This window comes from Trichosurus vulpecula, chromosome 1 (assembly GCF_011100635.1).
Source record: "Trichosurus vulpecula isolate mTriVul1 chromosome 1, mTriVul1.pri, whole genome shotgun sequence".
NCBI classification, from domain to species: Eukaryota; Metazoa; Chordata; class Mammalia; order Diprotodontia; family Phalangeridae; genus Trichosurus; species Trichosurus vulpecula.
The window spans coordinates 128,675,435-128,696,006 of record NC_050573.1 but is presented as its reverse complement, the minus strand read 5'-3'; the positions used below and the strand labels follow the sequence as shown (position 1 = coordinate 128,696,006).

General features: G+C 36.9%; 1 protein-coding gene across 3 annotated transcripts in view; it reads right to left on the bottom strand.

The window, feature by feature from the left end:
- The window catches only part of CSMD3 (CUB and Sushi multiple domains 3), a 1,625,828-nt gene that overhangs the window by 1,408,578 nt on the left and 196,678 nt on the right, over positions 1-20,572 (bottom strand). For all 3 annotated transcript variants that reach the window (XM_036758935.1, XM_036758944.1, XM_036758952.1), the window contains exon 2: positions 10,960-11,182. In XM_036758935.1, coding sequence (XP_036614830.1) covers positions 10,960-11,182 — 223 coding nt within the window. The remainder of the gene's footprint in view (positions 1-10,959; positions 11,183-20,572) is intronic.

Below are 20,572 nucleotides of genomic sequence, written 5' to 3'. Positions count from 1 at the left end.
AAGTCTGGATGGAGCTGGGAGTGGAGTGGAGCACAGCCCAGCATGGGCTGCACCAGGACCAATCAGACTGGGAGCCAGGGGAACAGGCACTAGGGCCCTGAATCACTGAGCTGTGGCAGTTACCAGACTTCTCAACCCACAAACATCAAAGACAACAGAGCAGGTTAGTGGTAAAACTTCTGGATCTGAGTGAAAGGAGTGCACAGTTGGCCCCAGCCCCAGGGGCACGGAAGTGGTGCAGCCCTGGGGCTGCTTCCAGAGCTCCAGCTCCAGTTGCTTCTGGCCCCAAGCCCACCCAGTGGGAGGAATTAAGTGGCAGATCAGAGCAGGAGTTCAGAGCCTGCTTGGCTCTGGGTCACAGTCTGGGTTGGCAGTTCTTGGAGAAGGAGGAGCACTGCTGTGGAAGAGCTTGCTGTATAGAAGTAGCTCTGAAAACAGCAGCACAAGGCCCCTAAAGCTTGAGACAAAGTACTCTCTACTCTACAAGCAGTCATGCCTTGACAAAAAGCTTAAAGGTCAAGTAGTTGGCTGGGAACATGGCCAGGCGGCAAAAATGGACTTAGACTCAGACTTTGGAATCTTTTTTTGGTGACAAGAAAGAACAATACACACAGCCCGAAGTCAACAAAGTCAAAGAGCCTACATCAAAAGCCTCCAAGAAAAATATGAATTGGTCTCAGGCCATGGAAGAGCTCAAAACGGATTTGGAAAAGCAAGTTAGAGAAGTAGAGGAAAAAGTGGGAAGAGAAATGAGAGTGATGTGAGAAAACCATGACAAACAAGTCAATGACTTGCTAAAGGAGACCCAAAAAATAGTGAAGAAAATAACACCTTAAAAAACAAACTAACTCAAATGGCAAAAGGGCTCCAAAAAGCCAAAGAGGAGAAGAATGCCTTGAAAGGCAGAATTAGCCAAATGGAAAAGGAGGTCCAAAAGACCACTGAAGAAAATACTACCTCAAAAATTAGATTGGAGCAAGTGGAAGCTAGTGACTTTATGAGAAATCAAGATATCATAAAACAGAACCAAAGGAATGAAAAAGTGGAAGACAATGTGAAATATCCCATTGGAAAAACCACTGACATGGAAAATAGATCCAGGAGAGATAATTTAAAAATTATTGGACTACCTGAAAGCCATGATAAAAAAAGAGCTTAGACATCATCTTTCAAGAAATTATCAAAGAAAATTGCCCTGATATTTTAGAGCCAGAGGGTAAAATAGAAATTGAAAGAATCCACCAATTTCCTCTTGAAAAAGATCCCCGAAAGAAAACTTCTAGGAATATTGTTGCCAAATTCCAGAGCAACCAGAGGGGAAAATACTGCAAGCTGCCAGAAAGAAACAATTTGAGTATTGTGGAAACACAATCAGGATAACACAAGATCTAGCAGCTTCCACATTAAGGGAATTGAAGGGCTTGGAATATGATATTCCAGAGGTCAAAGGAATTAGGATTAAAACCAAGAATCACATACCCAGCAAAACTGAGTATCATGCTCCAAGGGAAAATATGGATTTTCAATAAAGTAAAGGACTTTCAAGCTTTCTCAGTGAAAAGACCAGAGTTGAATAGAAAATTTGACTTTCAAACACAAGAATCAAGAGAAGCATGAAAAGGTAAACAAGAAAGAGAAATCCTAAGGGACTTACTAAAGTAGAACTGTTTTGCTTACATTCCTACATGGAAAGATGATGTGTGTAATTCATGAGACCTTTCTCAGTATTAGGGTAGTTGAAGAGAATATACATATACATAGACAGAGGGCACAGGATGAGTTGAATATGAAGGGATGATATCTAAAAAAAATAAAATCAAATGAAGGGATGAGAGAGGAATACATTGATAGAGGGAGAAATGGAGAGATAGAATAGGGTAAATTATGTTACATATAAGTGGCAAAAAATGTAGTTCATTGGAAAGGAAGAGGGGGCAGGTGAGGGGGAATCTTGCTCTCATCGGATTTGACTTGAGGAGGGAATAACATACACACTCAATGGGATATCTTACCCCACATGAAAGTAGGGGGAAGGGGACAAAAAGGAGGGATGATAGAATGGAAAGCAGATGGGGGAAGAAATAATCAAGTGCAAACACTTTTGAAAAGGGACAGGGTCGAGGGAGAAAATTGGACAAGGGGGGACAGGATAGGAGGGAGGGAAATATAGTTAGTCTTTCACAACATGAGTATTATGGAAGGGTTTTGCATAATGATAGATGTGTGGCCTATGTTGAATTGCTTGCCTTCTTAGGGAGAGTGGGTGGGGAGGGAAGAGGGGAAAGAATTTGGAACACAAAAGTTTTAAAAGCAGATGCTGAAAAAGAAGTTATTTTTATATGCAAGTGGGAAATAAGATATACAGGCAATGGGGCATAGAAATCTATCTTGCCCTACAAGAAAGTAAGGGGAAAAGGGAGGGGGGTAAGGGGGAGTGGGGTGATAGAATAGAAGGCTGACTGGGGAGTGTGCAATCAGAATCTATGCCATCTCGGAGTGGGGGGGAGGGTAGAAATGGGGAGAAAATTTATAACTCAAAATCTTGTGGAAGTCAATGCTGAAAACTAAAAAATATCAAATTAAAACCATTAAAACTAAAAAAAAATGTTTTTACATGTAATTTGGGGAATATAAAATATTATTAAAAGCAAATGAATTAAATGACAAATAAATATTTAAAAGGCTGTCTTATGGGGAAAAGTGACAATCTGATTCGCCCCAGAAAGCATAAGCAGTACCAATGCAGAAACACTACACTAGGACAGATTTCAGCTCAAAACAGGGGAAACCAAAACCAAAAACCAAACAAAAAATTCAAACCTTCCTTATAGTTAGAGTGTTCCAGAGGTAAAATGGGGTTTCTTGAAATGTAATGATTTTTCATGACATTGAGCTTTTCAAAGGGATTTATACTTTAGTTAAAGTTTTGTCATAGAAGACCTTGAATGTCCCATTCAGTTCTTAAATTCCATTATTATGAATAGATATTTAAAAATATTTCCAAGTTAGCAAAATGTTAAGTTCTGGTCCTGAAACTGATACAGCTATAAATGATGTGAGTTTTCACTTCATCTTGTCTAGAAGGAAGATCATTTTCAAACCATGCCACCCACACATTGGCCCTTCTCTTCATCTTCCTCACCCCCCCCAACCACCTGAAGCTTGGATTCTTCTCCTGGGATCCTAGACACCGACAGTTGCATCTGAGAAATGCAAATTTGGAATTGTGTTCAATCAATATAATCAGACCTGATTTTTAGCTAAGGCCTGCTATGAATTAAACTTAAATTAATCTAGCTTTTATTCATAAGCTCTTAGATTTTAACTTCTGTAGTCTTATGAGCTTAAATTCTTTGTTTTTTAAGACTTTACCTTTTTTGTGTGAGCTAAAGTTCCCCTTTTTGTACATAAGTTAATTCTTCATTTAGACTCATGAAAACTTGCAAACACTCCATGATGCTCTCATGCCATATCAATTAGTTGTTTCAATAATCGTAGACACCTGAGCCAATGAAAAAGCCCAGTTTTGTTTTAATTAAAGTCACATGGAGTTGGTAATACCTACAGTTCTAATGTTACAGATCAACCTACTTCCCTAGACTTGTTATATTCCCCTATTCCTGTAGGTCCTACGAATATGCATTAATATAATGAATATGCACCAATCTCATGAATATTCATTTTCAATAGTTCCTCTTTATTGACTATAAAAGTGTTCTCTGTAAACCTCTCAATTAGTTCTTGGCTACTGAGGAGTCCTGGATCCCTTTTATTGGCAATTATTAGCCTTGATGATAAATTGATCACTCTTGGAAATATGTTCCTCAGTTTCTCTTTATTAGTTTTTTTTTTTTTATCAAGACACATTTTGTCTTCATTCTCCCTGAAAACTAGGTCTCTACGTCACTTTTTGACCAGTATTAAAATCTGCCCAGTCACCCTGGGTCACATATTTAAACAATCTTTGCTTCAGTTTTCTCATCCAAAAAATGGTTTCTGATTTATGCCCTCTATATTTATATTTACACATTGCTTGTTGTCTTCCCTATTAGAATGTAAGCTACTTGGACTAGGGATTGTCTCGTTCACTGTATTTGCATCCAAAGTTCCTTAATAAATACTTGTTGAATGATTAATTAAACAACTGTATTTTTGGCTCATTTTTCTAAGTACTTCCATCTTTGATCTTTGGAAAGAAAGCAGCCAAAAGTCAAAATGACCAATTAGTCTAAATTTAACTAACCTAGTAACCAAACACATTCTAAACATATATGGCGTTGACTCAATGGAAAGTCTAAAAACAGCAAAACAGGGGAAGTGGGACTGCTCCAAATGCCATCTTTCTGTGTTTTTTAAGTGCCTAACAGAAGCATCTCAGTGTAGTGGATAGAGCACTGACCCTGGAATCAAGAGGACTTGAGTTCAAATCAGGTCTCAAATACTTATTAGGTGTGTGATCCTGAGTAAGTTACTTGACACTGTTTGCCTTAGTTTCCTTAAAAGACATGGAGAAGGAAATGGCAAACCACTGCAGTATCTTTGCTGAGAAAACTCCAACTGTGGTCATGAACCATAGGACACAACTGAAGTGACTCAACAACAACAAAAAGAAGTATCTATCAGATGATAGGAAAGGAGGCAAAAATGAGATTACAGAGGTGAGATACAATCAACTCAGCTTCTTTGGCTTGGTCAGAAAAGGAAGGATGATAAAATACCCATACAACATCTTCTGAGAAGTGGTCAAACCATTAGAGATGAAATATATTTTAGAGACTCTATAAACACCAAAATACTTATAGCAACACTTTTTGGGGGGAGAGGGTAAGGGTAGTAAAGAATTGGAAACAAAGTAGATATCCTTCAGTGGGAAAATGGATAAGCAAATTGTGATACATTTATGTAATTGGATATTACTATATTGGAAGAAATGACAAACTTAAGGAATAGAAGTATTAAAAAATTTATATCAACTGATTCAAAGTAAAGTAAACAGGTACAGAAAACAATAAACATAATGACTTGCAACAACCTACATGGAACGAACAAACAATTGAAACTTAATATCATCAATCTATAAAGAATAAGCTTGATCTTAAAGAATAGATGTGAGACTTCACCAAACTTCTTTTTAGAGGTCAGGGTCCCTGAGGAGGTGGGAGTAGGTATAGTAGAACACTGCAGATAATAATAGGTTTATTCAATTTATTGATCAATTTTGATTTTTTTTCTTTTTCTTTCCTCTTTATTCTTTTTTTTTTCCCCATCAGTACTTGCTTCTAAGGGGATGACTCCCAGAGAGAAAATAGAGAGATAAAGGTGAAAATCTAAATGATGTAAAAACAAAAACAAATATCATTAAGAATATTAAAATGTTCCAGAAGCTTAATGAAAAATATTTTAAAGTAATAAAATAAATACATCTATATGAGAGAAAGAACATTTGCTTTGTAGTTAGAGGATATGGGTTCAAATCTTAACTTTGATGCTCATCACCTGAGTTACCCTGAGCTAATCACTTAGTGACTCGGACATCCCTTTCCACATCTATAAAATGAGGAGCTGAACTCCACAGCCTCTGAAATCACTTCCAGCTGTAGATCTATGACCTTATGATTGCTAAGGAAGGAAAGCAGCAGCAGCACCACCACCACAGAACCATGTAAAAGTTAGGGAATGTGGCCCAACATGAGACAAAATGCAGTGACTCAAAGAGACTGGGAAGCAAACAGAATTAAGCCCTGCCAACAGCAGTTTTGACTTCTAATCAAAGGACAGACTTGATACACACAGAGAGAATCTGGCAGGGGCTGTAGCTCACACATTGGATCTTTTTCAGACTCCCCAACAAATACCACTTGTAACAGCAGCAGCAGGCTCATTTTTAAGCATAAAGGCCAATATATGCATTAAGCTTCTAAAGTGAGCTACATGTACAGGCTATATACAAGAGATGATACAGTGGGTTAAGCTTTTGCTGTTCCTATGCCATAAATTAAATTTATCATTGTAAAAGACAACCAATTTACTACTGATAGCTTTTTTCGTATTCATTAGAATTTTATCATATAAAATAAAAGCCAATTCTCACATGTGGCAAGGTATCTATTTCAGTAATTTTCAAATAAACCTACCGAGGAAAGCATAATGTGTGTCCATTGGTACACAGCACAAGTGCCAAAAAACTGAAAGGCAATATAGAATAATGAAAAGAATCAAGAGAGTTTTGCCTTTGAATTTCAGCTCTGATGCTTACTAGTTGCATGACCTGGAATAATTCATTTAACCTGAGGCTTAGTTTCCTCATCTGAATAATGTAAATGAAATAATTGCCATGCCTGCCTAATAAATTTGTTGAGAGGTGAGCACTTTGCAAATGTTAAAATACCATACAAATATCACTTGTCATTAATATCAACCAACCAACAATGTTGGGAGGGATGTAGTATTTAATATCATCGGTCTAGGTAATATCATATGTATTTTGTTGTCAAAGTTGAAAAAGTATGCACAATTTATTGTAGACTTTTTTTTCCCCAACAGAACCTCATAGACCTTTATTGCTTCACTCTTCTGCTCACCTTTTAAGCTATTAGGAAGTGCCAGAAATGGCAATGTACCCTTTCTTTATCTTCTAGTTCATGAACCAACACCAAGGATCTGATCTGCATACAAATACAAGCCAGGAACAAGACTTATCTTTCCTGATTCCTATCATAAACCTGATACTCTGTCATTAACAGAATTCACCTAAAATGTTGTGATCTATTTATTCAACAAGCCCTTAGTAAATCCTTCCCATTATATTTGATAACCATGATGGCGTTGAAGTAACAGCACCAAAAGAATCTGCCCTAGTCTGTCTTTTTCCCAGAGAACAGACATTACAGTAGTAAAGCAAGCCCAAGAGCTTTGGGAATAGTACTCCTCTGCATCAACTCCCTGCAGACCACCAGTCTTGCTTCCAGCTGAGCCCTCAGAGCCATCATCAGTGGAAGAAAATGCTGTGCAGAAGGAACCAGCTATACCCACTAGCTGCCTGCCAGTTGTAACACACAGGGCACGGGCGCCAGTCTAACTGAAGTAGCTGAGCACTCTGAGGGAGAAACAGGAGGTGGCACATGTCAAATGAGTCAAACTACCACTACTATCATGTCTCCTCAGACTCAAATGGGACCTCAGGACCATGAACACAAAGGCCTTTGTAATAGCAATGTTTCATGCCCTGTGCCCACAGGGATCATTCTGAGAAGAAACACCTGTGGAGATACAGCCTGGTAACTGCTTCTATGGGGCAACTCGGTGGTACAGTGCAGTGGATAGAGCACTGGGCATGGAGTCAGGAAGACCTGAGTTCAAATCTGGTCTCAGACATCACTAGCTGTGTGACTGACCCAGGGCAAGTCACTTAACCCTGTTTGCCTCAGTTTCCTCAACTATAAAATGAGCTGGAAAAGGAAATGGCAAACCACTCCAGTATCTTTGCCACAAAAACCCCAAAAGAGGTCACAAAAAGTCTGACACGACTGAAACAACTGAACAAGCATAGCAACTGCTGCTGTGGGCACTATAGCCACATATACTAAAGACCCAGAAAAGAAAGTTCTTGCCACCAAAAACCTTGGTGTCTTCAAATGGTTCAATATCAGAAACTGGTATGATTTTATCAATGGAAATGACATTAAGGAAGAGACATTAGTATCTGCTAGCCCCTGGAAGTTAAGGACTACAGAGGCTTTCTATCTGACTTGTCTCTGAAACCTCCCATATGTGTTTTCTCCCACATTAGAATGTGAGCTCCTTGAGAGCCAGAACTGATTCACTTTTCCATTTGTATCCTTAGTCTTTAGCACAGTGCCTTACATAGTGTAAGTCCTTAATAAATGTTTTATCCATTCATTCCCTCATATTTATTCATTCATTCAGTGAAGAAGAAAATAGAAAAAGAATTTTCTCAGTAGATGAATATGGTAAAGACAAAAGTAGAACTTTACTGGTAATCAGACATTTCTTAGACAAGCATGCTTTGAAGTAACCTGTCTTGAAACAACCATATATTTGTAGAAAAAATTAAAATATGCTATATTCGAGGAGGAAGGTATATATAAAATTGAAAGATACAGGTTCATACCTTTAAAAATGGGATGAACTAGGAGCTGAAAGATTCCTGTTTTTATTTTTTGTCTCTATATTCCAAACCCCCAGAATGATATCTAAAAGTATCTAACACATAGTCAGCACTTAATACATGCACACTGAATCGATGAATTAAACATATGAAGAAAGTTTCTTTTAACATAGCATAATTATGAGAAAATGTAACTAAAATGGTATTCAATTCAATTCAGTGAGCATTCCTTAGCCCCCACCCCCAATTTTCTAAAGACTGTGCAATGCAAAGGGAGAAGAAAGAAAGAAATAGAGAGGAGAGAGAGAGGGAGGAAGGGAAGGAGAGGGGGGGATAGGAAGAAGAAAGGAAGGTAGAAAGAAAAAGAGAAAAAAAAGAAATGTGGTAAGAAGGAAGAAAGGAAGGAAGAAAGGAAGGAAAGAAGGAAGAAGGGAAGGGGGGAAGGAAGGAAGGAAAGAAAGAAAGAAGGAAGAAAAGAAGGAAGGAAGGAAGGAAAGAAGGAAGAAAAGAAGGAAGGAAGGAAAGAAGGAAGGCATCTGCCTTTGCGAACCTTATATTCTACTTCTACTGGAATATAGAATCATCCACTGGCTTCCAAAATATTATTCCTAATGTATTGGTCTGCCCATGATCCTATTTTGTTCAAAAAACTTTCAGTGATTTCCTCAAGGAGCCAGAGCCTCCAGGATAAAATACAAACTCCTTGGTTTGACATTTAAAACCTTCCATAATCAGGTTCCAATCTCAATTTTCAGCCTTAATTCACGTAGTTCCCCTTTACACTTGTTCCAGCAAAGCTGGATCACTGGGCTTTTTGTCCAAGGTATCTTCCACTTTGGAACTTTCAGAGTTTTTATATTCCTTCAAAATTCAGTTTAACTGATAAGTCCTTGGTGGAATCTCCCTTGACCCACCTGTTCCTCCTCCAGATCTCTAGAGTTTTTAATCTGATCTCTGACTCAGTAGAATATAAATCCTTGAAGGGTAGTGGACCATTTTGTTTGTTTTTGTTTTCTGAACACTTAACCCATTCAAAACACTTGCCCTGGGTCAGTCACACAGCTAGTGAGTGTGCTAGAATTAAGTCCTTCCTTTGTCCTCTTCACTCCCTTTCCAGTACAGTATTTATCTGCATTCTGGGTATCTGCTTAGTAGTCTAAAGCCCTGGACTAGTACAGTACTTGGCATATAATGAGTGATTAATGAATATTTGTCAAATTGTTAAAGGTGGCAAGAGGAAGCAATAATCAGTCATTAAACGTTCCTGTAGGTCACTGCTACATTTTTAACCACAAGGCAAAAAGATAAAAAACAAACACTAAAACTGAGGAGTATGTAAAATAGGAGTCAATGAAAGAGTACAAAACCCAAAACGTAAACAACCTAAGAGGATTTAATGTTCATAATATATGTAGAACTTAGGGTGTATTTTTTAATGACAGTGTACTTCCATTATGTCTGAGACATCATAATGTAGTAGAATTCATAGTTTGTACAGGACTTTGACTCTAGGCTGTTATCAATACTTCCTAGCTATGAGACGGTGTCAAGGTCATTTATCTTCTTTAGGGTTCTTTTTTCCATCCATAAAATGGAACTATTAATAATTTCAGTGCCGATTTCACAGACTTGTGCTATACAAAACTTAAAGCTGTCTCTAAATTTGAGCTAAAATTAATTATTGTTACTATATTTTACACTGAAAGATAAGATTACAGAAAAAAAGCAAATGAATGGAATAATCAGAGACTGAATGACATGTGAAGTGTCTGATATTTTGAGTGTCCAGGTTGAATTTTGTTTTTGTTCAGTTGTTTCAGGCATGTCCACCCCTTTGTAACCCCATCTTGGCAAAGATACTGGAGTGGTTTGCCATTTCCTCCAACTCGTTTTACAGATGAGGAAACTGGGGCAAACAGGGTTGAGTGACTTGCCCTGAGCGATACGGCTAATAAGTGTCTGAGACTGGATTCTAACTAAGGTCTTCCTGAATCAAGGACCAGCACTCTATACGTTGAACCACTTAGCTTCCCTGAACGTTGAATAAGAGCTGTTTTTTTGATGAATGAGTTTGCTTCAAGAAAACAAAAAAGGTTTGAATTTTCAGCTAACCTATTCTCTCTTGGAAAGGCAGAGAAGCAATGGAAACTCGCTTTATTTCATTAATGAGCGTCAGGGTAGAAACAGTTTTCTTTTATGTGGACAGATATTTGAACACTCCAACTTTTTTCTCAGAAATATTTAGTATTCATTTGGTTATATGAAATAATATGCACAACCTTAAAATAACATGTTCTATAAATACATTAGACAATTTTAAGTACAATTTTTGTTGATTTGTGTATTTGAATATAAATGTGTGTATTATATATGTATTATACAAGTGTGCTTCCAGTTACATGAAAAAGGGGAATATTAGACAACACTCATTTGCTTTGCAAAAGTGGCAATTAACTTAGCAAAAAACTCACCAAAACATTCCTTTAAATAGGTCTTAGAGAATTTTAAATGTGATTTGGTTTACCAAAATTTAGCTTACATGCTAAATTTCATGAATTCACTAAATTTAAATGAACTTCAGGGATGTGTGCATTTGGTAATTTCATATGAACTTGGCAGGACAGAATCACCAACCCATTTTAATCTGTCTTCAGAGGATAAGATCATTCATATCCTCAGGGAACACTAATTACTCTAGGATATGACCACTCTAGATACTGATAACAGAGCCACAGTTGAATGTACACCATATACTTTAGAGCATCTTTTTGAAAACAAGCTATGCAGTTAAAATTTAATACTGTTATTTTTTCATATCAAAGTAGACCAACCTTGTCCTAAAGTTTGTAGGATGAGGATGTCCATCATATAAAGATAAGTAGTCATACTCCTCTTCTAGAGCAAATGACTGGAAGACGATTTGTATTCTGTTCCGTTCTTCTGCTATTATTACCCATGTACAGTTTGCACCATTTGGATAGCCATATGGGAAGCCAGGGCTCTCTATAGTGCCATTGAGTCCTTTTAATGTTCCACCACATGTATAAATAAACCCTGCAACAGAAATTACATGAAAGACATCAGTACTGTGCATTGCAAACCAAAGTCAATTGTGAGGTCAAGAATTAAATTGAAAATGAAGGGATATAGCTCTCGTACAATCATAGATTGAGAACTGGAAGGGATCTTAGAGGTTATCTAGACTAACTCATTATTTTACAAATAAGGAAACTGTGTTATAAAGTTGGTCACTTGCCTATGTCACATAGGTCCTCTGATTCCAAATCAGGTCCCTTTTTCATTGAAACATATATATATATATATATATATATATATATATATATATATATATTTAAAATCACTAAGTTAAATCTAAATTTATAAAGCAGTAGCTAGAGCACTAGGCTTGGAGTCAGGAAGACCTGAGTGCAAATCCAGCCTCAGACACTTACACTGACCTGGGACAAGTCGCTTAATATCTCTGTCTCAGTTTCCTCATATATAAAATGGGAGTAATAACGTCACCTACATTCAAGGATTGTTGTATCAAATGACATAATATTTGCAAAGCACTTAGCAAACAGCTTGTCATGTAGCAGGGGTTTAATAAACACTTTTCCTTCAGACTGGGGACATAGTCCATTGATAAGCCTTTATTTTGCAATTATTGTATTTTTTTAAACCAGGAACTGAGCAAACACTGGAGATAAAAAGAAAGAGCAAAAGTAGTTTGTAAGTAATGGGGGATATAATATATGTAAATTAGAGTATATCAGATAAGTCAAAGTAAATGTTAGGCAACCTTAGAGGGAATGGCACTAGCTTCTGTGCTGACCAGCAAAGGCCTTCCCAAGGGGGTGAGGGTGAATTAGGTCTCAAAGGAAGCCAGGAATCCAGAGTCAGAGGTTGAAAGGAAAGCATTCCAAGGTCAAGGGACAGCCATTGTAAAGGCATTGAAACAGATGAGCGATACATATCATTTTAAAAGAAATAAATCTTTGTGTGTAGGGGATTAAAATTTAAGAAGATTGGACAAATAGGAAGGGACCAGGTTATAAAGAGCCTTAAAGTCCAAGTGAAAGATTTTATATTTGAACCTAGGAGGATTCACTTTACAGAAAGGGTATGATATGGTCAGATTTGTGCTTTAGGGAAATCACTATGTGGTGGAACATAGCTGAATGGAGGACAGAGAGCTGAAAGACTTAAAAGAAACGATATCTATTAAAAGACTATTCTAATAGTCCAAGTGAGACTATGGTGGTAACTTTTGTGAATAGAGAAAAAAGGATGGATTCAGATGATGTTACAGAGAAAGAAATTATACCATTTGGCAGCTGACTAGATATGTGGAGGGAGGGAGAAGGAGGGAGGGGAGAGAGAGAAAGAGAGAGAGAGAGAGAGAGACAGAGAGAGAGAGAGAGACAGAGAGAGAGAGAGAGAGAGAGAGAGACAGAGAGAGAGACAGAGAGACAGAGAGAGACACACACAGAGACACATGCACACACAGAGACAGAGAGAGAGAAAGAGAGAGAGAGACACACAGAGACAGAGAGACAGAGAGAGACACACACAGAGACACATGCACACACAGAGACAGAGAGAGAGAAAGAGAGAGACAGAGAGACAGAGAGACGGAGACAGAGAGAGAGAGACAGAGAGGCAGACAGACAGAGACACAGAGAGACAGAGAGACAGAGATAGAGAAAGTTGTTGAGAATGACAATGGGATGGTGAACTTGTGTGACTAGAAGTATTATGGTACCCTCAACAGTAAGATCCTACTCTCCAGGAGCTTATAATCTAGTTAGGTATTTAGATGACAGTCTCATTGTGGAACAATCTGAGTAATCACATGATTAGGAATAGCAATTCTATGAAATTAAAAAGCACTTTTGTTAAAATATCTTTTCATTCAGTGATTCCATATGCCTATAATTCATGGAAAACGATCATCAAACATTTTAAGTGATCTAAAAGTCAATGGAAATAAACAAAGTGGGTAAAGGCAGACTGCAGTATATTAACACTCAATATTTATCAGGAAAGAATGGAATAAAAGATATCCAGAAAATTATGTTTGCAAATTGAGATGAGCCAGGACTTCCTCTGGGTCTTTTATTGTTTCCTACTTGGGCTATGTGTGGGCTGTCCTTTCTCCTTGCTATCTCACCCGTTTTTTCCATATTCTATTAATGTAATTGGCTTGATGAGATCTTTTATATCACTTTTTAGTTCAAGTCCTCATTCCTAATATCCTGGAGCCTCCTCACCCCCATCTCCACACCCCACCTTAGGTCAGTAACTATTTTAATTCTTCCTAGGATAAACTCATTTTAAAGGTATCCTATAAATTGGAATAATCAGAATCACTTGAAGAGCACTGGTGTTAAAATAAAAATATGCCATAGGTGTTTCTAAATGGTTTTAATTAATTATACCTTCATTTTTCTCAAGCAGTTGGAAAGTGCTTCATAAAGAATCAGTATATACTATCACCAATAAAAATCAAGATACCAGGATGAGGACACCATTTAAAAATATTGCAGGAGATAATTTTTTCTACACTAAAATGAAAGGCCATGCTGTCAAATGCAGTGTGGTTGTGATAAAGCAGTGGATATTTTCAGAAAATGCCCAGAAAGGATGATGAAGGAAACTTTAATGCTAGTGTGTGGACATACATCATCTAGGCTACAAATTAGGCTAGAATTTTGCTACGACAGTTCACTATGCAGCACAGAATAGGATTCAATATAAAATTCATCTTTGATCCCACGGTAGCTCATCTTTACACAGCATTTTAAAGATTATGATATGTTTTCTCCGAAATAGCCTTGTGAGATTGATGGTACAAATATTATTCCTGTGCATTAGATCAGGCAACTGATGCTCATAGAGTTAAGTGATATGCTCAAAGTCACACATCTAGTAAGTGTCAGAGATGGGATTCAAACCCAGGTTTCCTGACACCAAATCTACTTCTTTGGCTAGTATATCACTGTGGCTGGTGTGACCTATATTCCAAGCCATGTGTGCCAGAGGTAGCAAAGCATTAATAGTCAAGTGTTGAATTTTTCCTCTCTATTTCAAATTCACCCCAAGGCAATCTAAGGGGAAAAATGAATGAAATCATATAAATATCAGTCAATCAGCAAACATTAAGTGCTTCCTGCAATATATGTTAGGTATTATGCTAGGCAACAGAATTACAACTGTAAATAAAATAATCTCATCTCAAGATTCTAACACCCAAATATTGGGATAAAACATGTTTCCAGATTTTAAAAATACATAATAGCTAAAAGCTAACTTTTAAATAGAGCTTTTAATTTTATATTTTACATGTTATCACATATGCTCCTCAGAAAAACCCTGTGAGGGAGATGCCTCCTCATTTTACTGGTGAGGAAACGGTCCAAGAGAAACTAAATGATTTGTCCAGGGCCAAACATCTAATAACTGTCTGAGGCAGGATTTGAACTCAGGTTTTCCTAACACCAACCAGGCACTTTATCTATTTTACCACCTATAATTATGAATTACTTTGGAATGGAGGAGAGTGGTAGGATACCACTGACAATTAGAGGAATCATAAAAGGCCTCTTTAAAGAGAGGCAACCAAAGTTGGACCTTGAGAGGAGCTAGGGGTTCCAAGAGGCAGAGAAAAGGAGGGCAAGCATTCCAGTCATGGGGGTATAGCTCCTGTTCCCATGCAGGAAGGAGACAGAATGGTTTGTGCAAGGTATAACATTCAGTCAAATCTGGCTAGAACATGGAGTACCTAAGAAAGAGTAATTTCTAATCAATCTGGAAAGAGACAATAGAACTAAATTTTGAATGACTTTAAATGTTAAACAGGGGTCATTTCACAATTAAGAAGTTGTCAAAGGACATGAATGGACAATTTTTAAAGGAATTGCAAACTATTAACAAACATGTGAAAGAACGTTTCAAATCATTAATAATCACATAAATGTAAGTTGAAACAATGCTGAGATTTACCTCACACTCAACAAATTGAAAAAGATTACTTAAATATAGGAATAGTCAATGTTGAAGACATTGTGGAAAGAAAGGTACAAAAGCATTTTTTTGGTGGAGTTATGAAGCAGTTCAATCATTCTGGAAAGCAACTTTGAATTATGCAATGTGTCTATGTAGTATTAATGTGAATGAAGATCTTCCCCACCCACTCAATAGGCCTCAGGTGGGTCTAGGTGGGCAAGCCTGATTATATCTTTGTAAGTAGGCCTAAAGCCCCTACTTACTAGGTGCTAAGCAGATGTGAAATCCTCAGGGCCCTAAGGGGAGTTGCTAAGACCAGAGCCAATGGTATGTGTACTGAGTTCTAGTCAATCATGAATTCAGCCAATCAGAGACCTGAGTTCTAGCCAATCAGATGCCATCTAGGACTGTATAAAAAGAGAGCCCAGAACTGGGAAGCACAGAAAGAGAGCAAGGAACAGAGAGTGGCAGGATTCAGAAGCAGACATGGAAAGGATGTTGAGACAGCACACATTAAGGGAGAGCCAGCATCGAGAGAGAATGCAGAACAAGAGAGAGTTGTGGAGATCAAGGAACTTGGATTCTGCAGAGCTGTAGGAGAGAGTGGTGAGCAGAGAGTTAGGATTCCTGAGTGACTGTTTACAGGAAGCTGGGGGTGGAGGTGGGGATGGGGGAGGGCAGTTACAGGATGGCTTGGCTCCTTGCTACAATACTTATTATAATTTCCTTGTTGCTTCATTGAGGTGGGCTTACTGGTTTTGGAATATAATTGCTACTATATGGAATTGGAATTATTGGTCCTGGGATTGTATTCTCTTGCGTCCAAATAAATGTTATACTTCATCTGCCTTCTATCTAGAGAATTTCTTATAATTTGCAATTCTATGTTCATTGTCATCTTCAAGGTCGTGAATCTTGCCTTACTGCTATAGCCTAAAACATTAATTCCTTTCAATCCAAAGATTCCACTACTAGGCATGCACTCCATGGAAGTGACTAACAAATACAAAAGCTACATATAAACCAAAATATGTATAGTAGCACTCTACGTATATGTGTGTGTGTGTGGTATCAAAGAACTCGGCACAAGGTAGGTGTCTATTGATCGGGAAACGACTAAACAAATTGAGGTGCATGAATGTGATGGGAAATTACTTATCCTATAAGACAGGGCTGTCCAAACTTAGGTTATCTTAAGGCCACGTTAAAATAAAATAATTATTCGAGGATTGCACCCAGAATAAAAAATACAGTACACTAATAGAAAGTGGGAGAACATGGGTCATCAATATGACAGGCAAAGGCACGAAGCACGAAAGGAAACACAAAACAACAAAGCAACAACACAACAGTATAAAGGTAGGTTGCATACTGACTAGTTTGCATTGTATATATGGAACGTATCCCACAGATCGATTGAAAATTCTGTGCGATATATTCCATCCGTAGTACTGCTTAAAAACACCAAAGAAAATTAACATCAACAAGATTACTTATTAGTGATGAAATTATAAAATCTAATACACATTCCATGCAAATTATTTTATTTTTTCGCTTGTAAAATTAAAACCCACAGGGCAGGGCCACATAAAATCACACTGCTGGCCGCATGTGGCCTGCGGGCTATTATTTTGGACAGCCCTGTTATGAAGAGAATTATGAATATAGAGAAGCATGAAAAGATTTAAATGACTTGATGCAAAGTAACCAGATCCTGGAAAACAATATGCACATTGACAACAACAAAGAAGATGGAAAGAACAATAATCATCCCACAAAGCTGAATGTTGAAAAATAATAAATAACCAGCTTGTACCCAAGACGGGATATGAGAAGATACCTCTCCCCCTCACCAAACTTTTAGTTTTTTGTGAAGGCTGGTATCCTCAAGCAGGAATCACCATATAGAACAAAAGTTTTTTTTTCAATATGTTAACCAGTATTACTGATGTTTCTTTCATCTTATCTATCTATCTATCTATCTATCTATCTATCTATCTATCATCTGTCATCTATTTATCTAGACATTTATTTTTTAACAGATGTCATAAGCGACGGTTCTCTGGCAGGTAGAAAGGAGAGGAGTACAGCAAAAAATATAGGTGATGTAAAACCAAAAGATGTCAATAGTATTTTTAAATCAATAAGAAACTGTATTATGGTAGGTGTTAAAAACTTGTGTGCATTAATATATTTTTATTTATGTGATAAAAAGAGAATGAAGCATTTTTTATGAAATGCAAAAATAAAAATAAATGAATGGGCTCTTTTAAATTACTTCTTGAAGAGCAATTACTTTGAAGCCTTAGGTTAATTAGCTATCACCCATTTCTATTAGTTTTCTGCCTGAACAGCTTCCAATTTGAGCCTCATATTTAAATACAAGCATGAATCCCTTGAGCTACAATCTGATCTATGGACTGTTTTATATATTTCTAAGCCCCATAACCCTGATGATTTTAGCAAAAGGACATATGTCCTAAAATAACATGCTCATCTTAATCTGTTAATTATTCGTAGAGCCCAAGTATTGCATCTTTGTATTTTTAAAGGTAAATATAGAATTCTAGGGTTTAAAAAATCAATTCAATTTAACAATTATTAAGCACCTACTATGTCCAAGACATTATGCTAGGTGCTGAGAAGAGTAAGATAAAAAATGAAGTTGTTTTTGCCAGCAACTTATAGTTTAATGTAGACTTAGCAACAACAACACCTACTACAACAACAACAACAGCATTTATATAGCAGATACTATGTGCTAGGCACGGTGTTAAGCATTTTACAAATATCATCCAATTAGATGCTGATGACATTGGAAGGCAGGTGATATTATCATTTTTCCCACTTTACACTTGAAGAAATTGAAGGAGACAGTAGTTAATGCCTAGCTCAGGGTCACCCAGCTAGTTTCTGAAGCTTGATTTGAATTTGAGTCTTTCTGACTCCAGGCCTAATCCTTTAGCCATTGTGACACTGAGATGCCTCATACTATATTCATTGTGTATTATCAGTAAATACAAAACATATTCAAATGAATTTCAACAGGAGAGAATATTAACATGTGGAGAAAATTCCTGACAATGTGGGAAGGGTCTCTTCTAAAGAATAGCATATGAGCTTTTAAATTAAAAAAATTATTTTTGGGGAGGGGTATAGGGGTAAAGAAGAGAATACTAGGTGACAGAGGTGAGAGGATAAACAATTCCAATTCTACAAAAACAAGGAGCCAGGAAATGGACTGTTAGGGGCCATTGGTGTCTATGGCTTTGACAGCAACTGTGAATGTGAAAAGGCAATTAATATGGGAGCTAGATTGTGGGGAACTTTAACTGCTACACAGCTTTTGAGGTATTTCATTTTATCTTTACTCATGGTCCACTTAAGAAAACAATTTTCAGGCCTTTGGTTACTGCTTCTCAGAAAGAATAATTTTCCCACATTGATATCAGTCATTCCCCTTAAGGGAAGAGCAAGTTTAGAAATGTGGCCCTGCCTTTTCTCAAAATTCCAAATTCCCTATCTTATCTTTATGTTAAACATGACATCATTTAGATGTTTTTCTTCTCACTCTTTTCCTTTGATCCCTCTTCTTTACCTCCTCCTGAGATTTCTATAATTGGGGAACCAAAGTCTAGATTAATGATTCATAGGATTGTTTAATGTGTGAGAACAGGAAGTCAACATCTGGTCTCCAGTGTCACTTGTGAGGGGAAAAAATGTTTTACAACCTACTAGTACAATCGGTATTTTGAGGTGAGAAATGCTTCTTAATATTTCGGCATTAAATTATGTGTAGATTCTGTCTTTGAACTCTTACATGCTTAGCAAACAATAACCCTCAAGTAATTCAGTGTATCTGCAAATTAATTGATTTAATTCCATCAATAACGTAGATTGCAGCCCATCCACAAGGGCCCCTTTCCTGCTACCTTTATGCAGGTTCTTTCATGAGTTTTCCAGAGGTGCTTCACTCAGGGTGTTGGGAACTTTCCTCAACTTCCCTTGAGATTTAGGTTACACTAATGGAACACAGAGATCTGCCCATCAAATTTAGCTTGCTCTTGTCATGTGACCAGCCCATCCTTTCTTTTTTACACATTTCTTTTATGACCTTATTATAGTTCTTCCTCATTTCTTATTTATAATGTATTTATTACAACCTACACCCCCCATATATTTTTCAAATGTCCTCTGGGTTATATTCACTTTCATTTTTTAAAAATATCGTTTTTTCACTGATATCTTGTTTTCACATCACTAACCAATACATCACTTCTGATATTCTTTGCTATGTATCTATTATCCCCTAAATCAGAAAAGAAAAGAAAGAAGTACATTGTTCATATTCTCTTCTTTGAGGCCAAGATTGGTCATTATAATTTCACATTAGTCAGTTCCATTAAAAAAAATTCTTTGAGACTAGCATTCCATATGACTCGAGGATATAATATACAGCATCACCACCATTACACTGAACTTGATGTATCAGCTATGAGAATATACTTTTGAATCACAGAACCAAAATTATAGTGCTTTCAATGAGACTTGGATTCTTCCTATCACCACAGTACTGTACATCTTTCTATTAACAATATGCTCTGAGAGATGTTCCCTGGCTGTGAATCATTACTATTGTAGAAGAATCAAAAAGGTAAGTCACCCAAAATTAAGTAGTATTTATTATTCCTACTATGTTTCAGGAGAGGATAAGTAGGTGGCAAGGTGAATAGAGCACTGGGCCTAGAATCAGGAAGTCACATCTTCTCAAGTTCAATTCTGTTCTGAGACCCTTACTAGCTGTGTTACCCTGAGCAAGTCACTGTTTGTCTCAGTTCCTCATCTGTAAAATGGGCAGAAAAAGGATATGGCAAACCACTCAAGTATCTTTGCCAAGAAAACCCAAAAATATGGTCATGAAGAGTCAGATGTTACTGAAAAATGACTCAACAACAAATGTTTTGGGAATTGTGCTAAATGCTAGATGGAAACAAGTCAGCTGCAACATATTGCCAATGAGACATATATAAGAAATGGCATGAAAGATATCATTAAGGACATACATGATAATAATGCTGACTTTTATTTGCACTTTAAAATTTACAAATTTAGTTATATCAGTTATATCATTTAAGCCTCAAATCAACCCGATGATATAGGTATAACAGGTATTATTTTCCTCATTTTAAAAATGAGGAAAACTACATTAAGAGAATTAAGTGACTTTCTCAGTCTCAGTTTGAGGTAGGGTTTGCACCCTAGTTTTTCTAACTCCAAGATCAGTTCTTTAGTACCTATGATAAGTTGGAATCTATAATTTTGGAAGGGAAATATATCTTTATTATTATCAATTTCTAAATGAAATTTTGGCCAATTGATAAATATTTATTAAGCACCCATTGTGTTCCTGTCAATGTGCTAAGCAATAGTAAATTT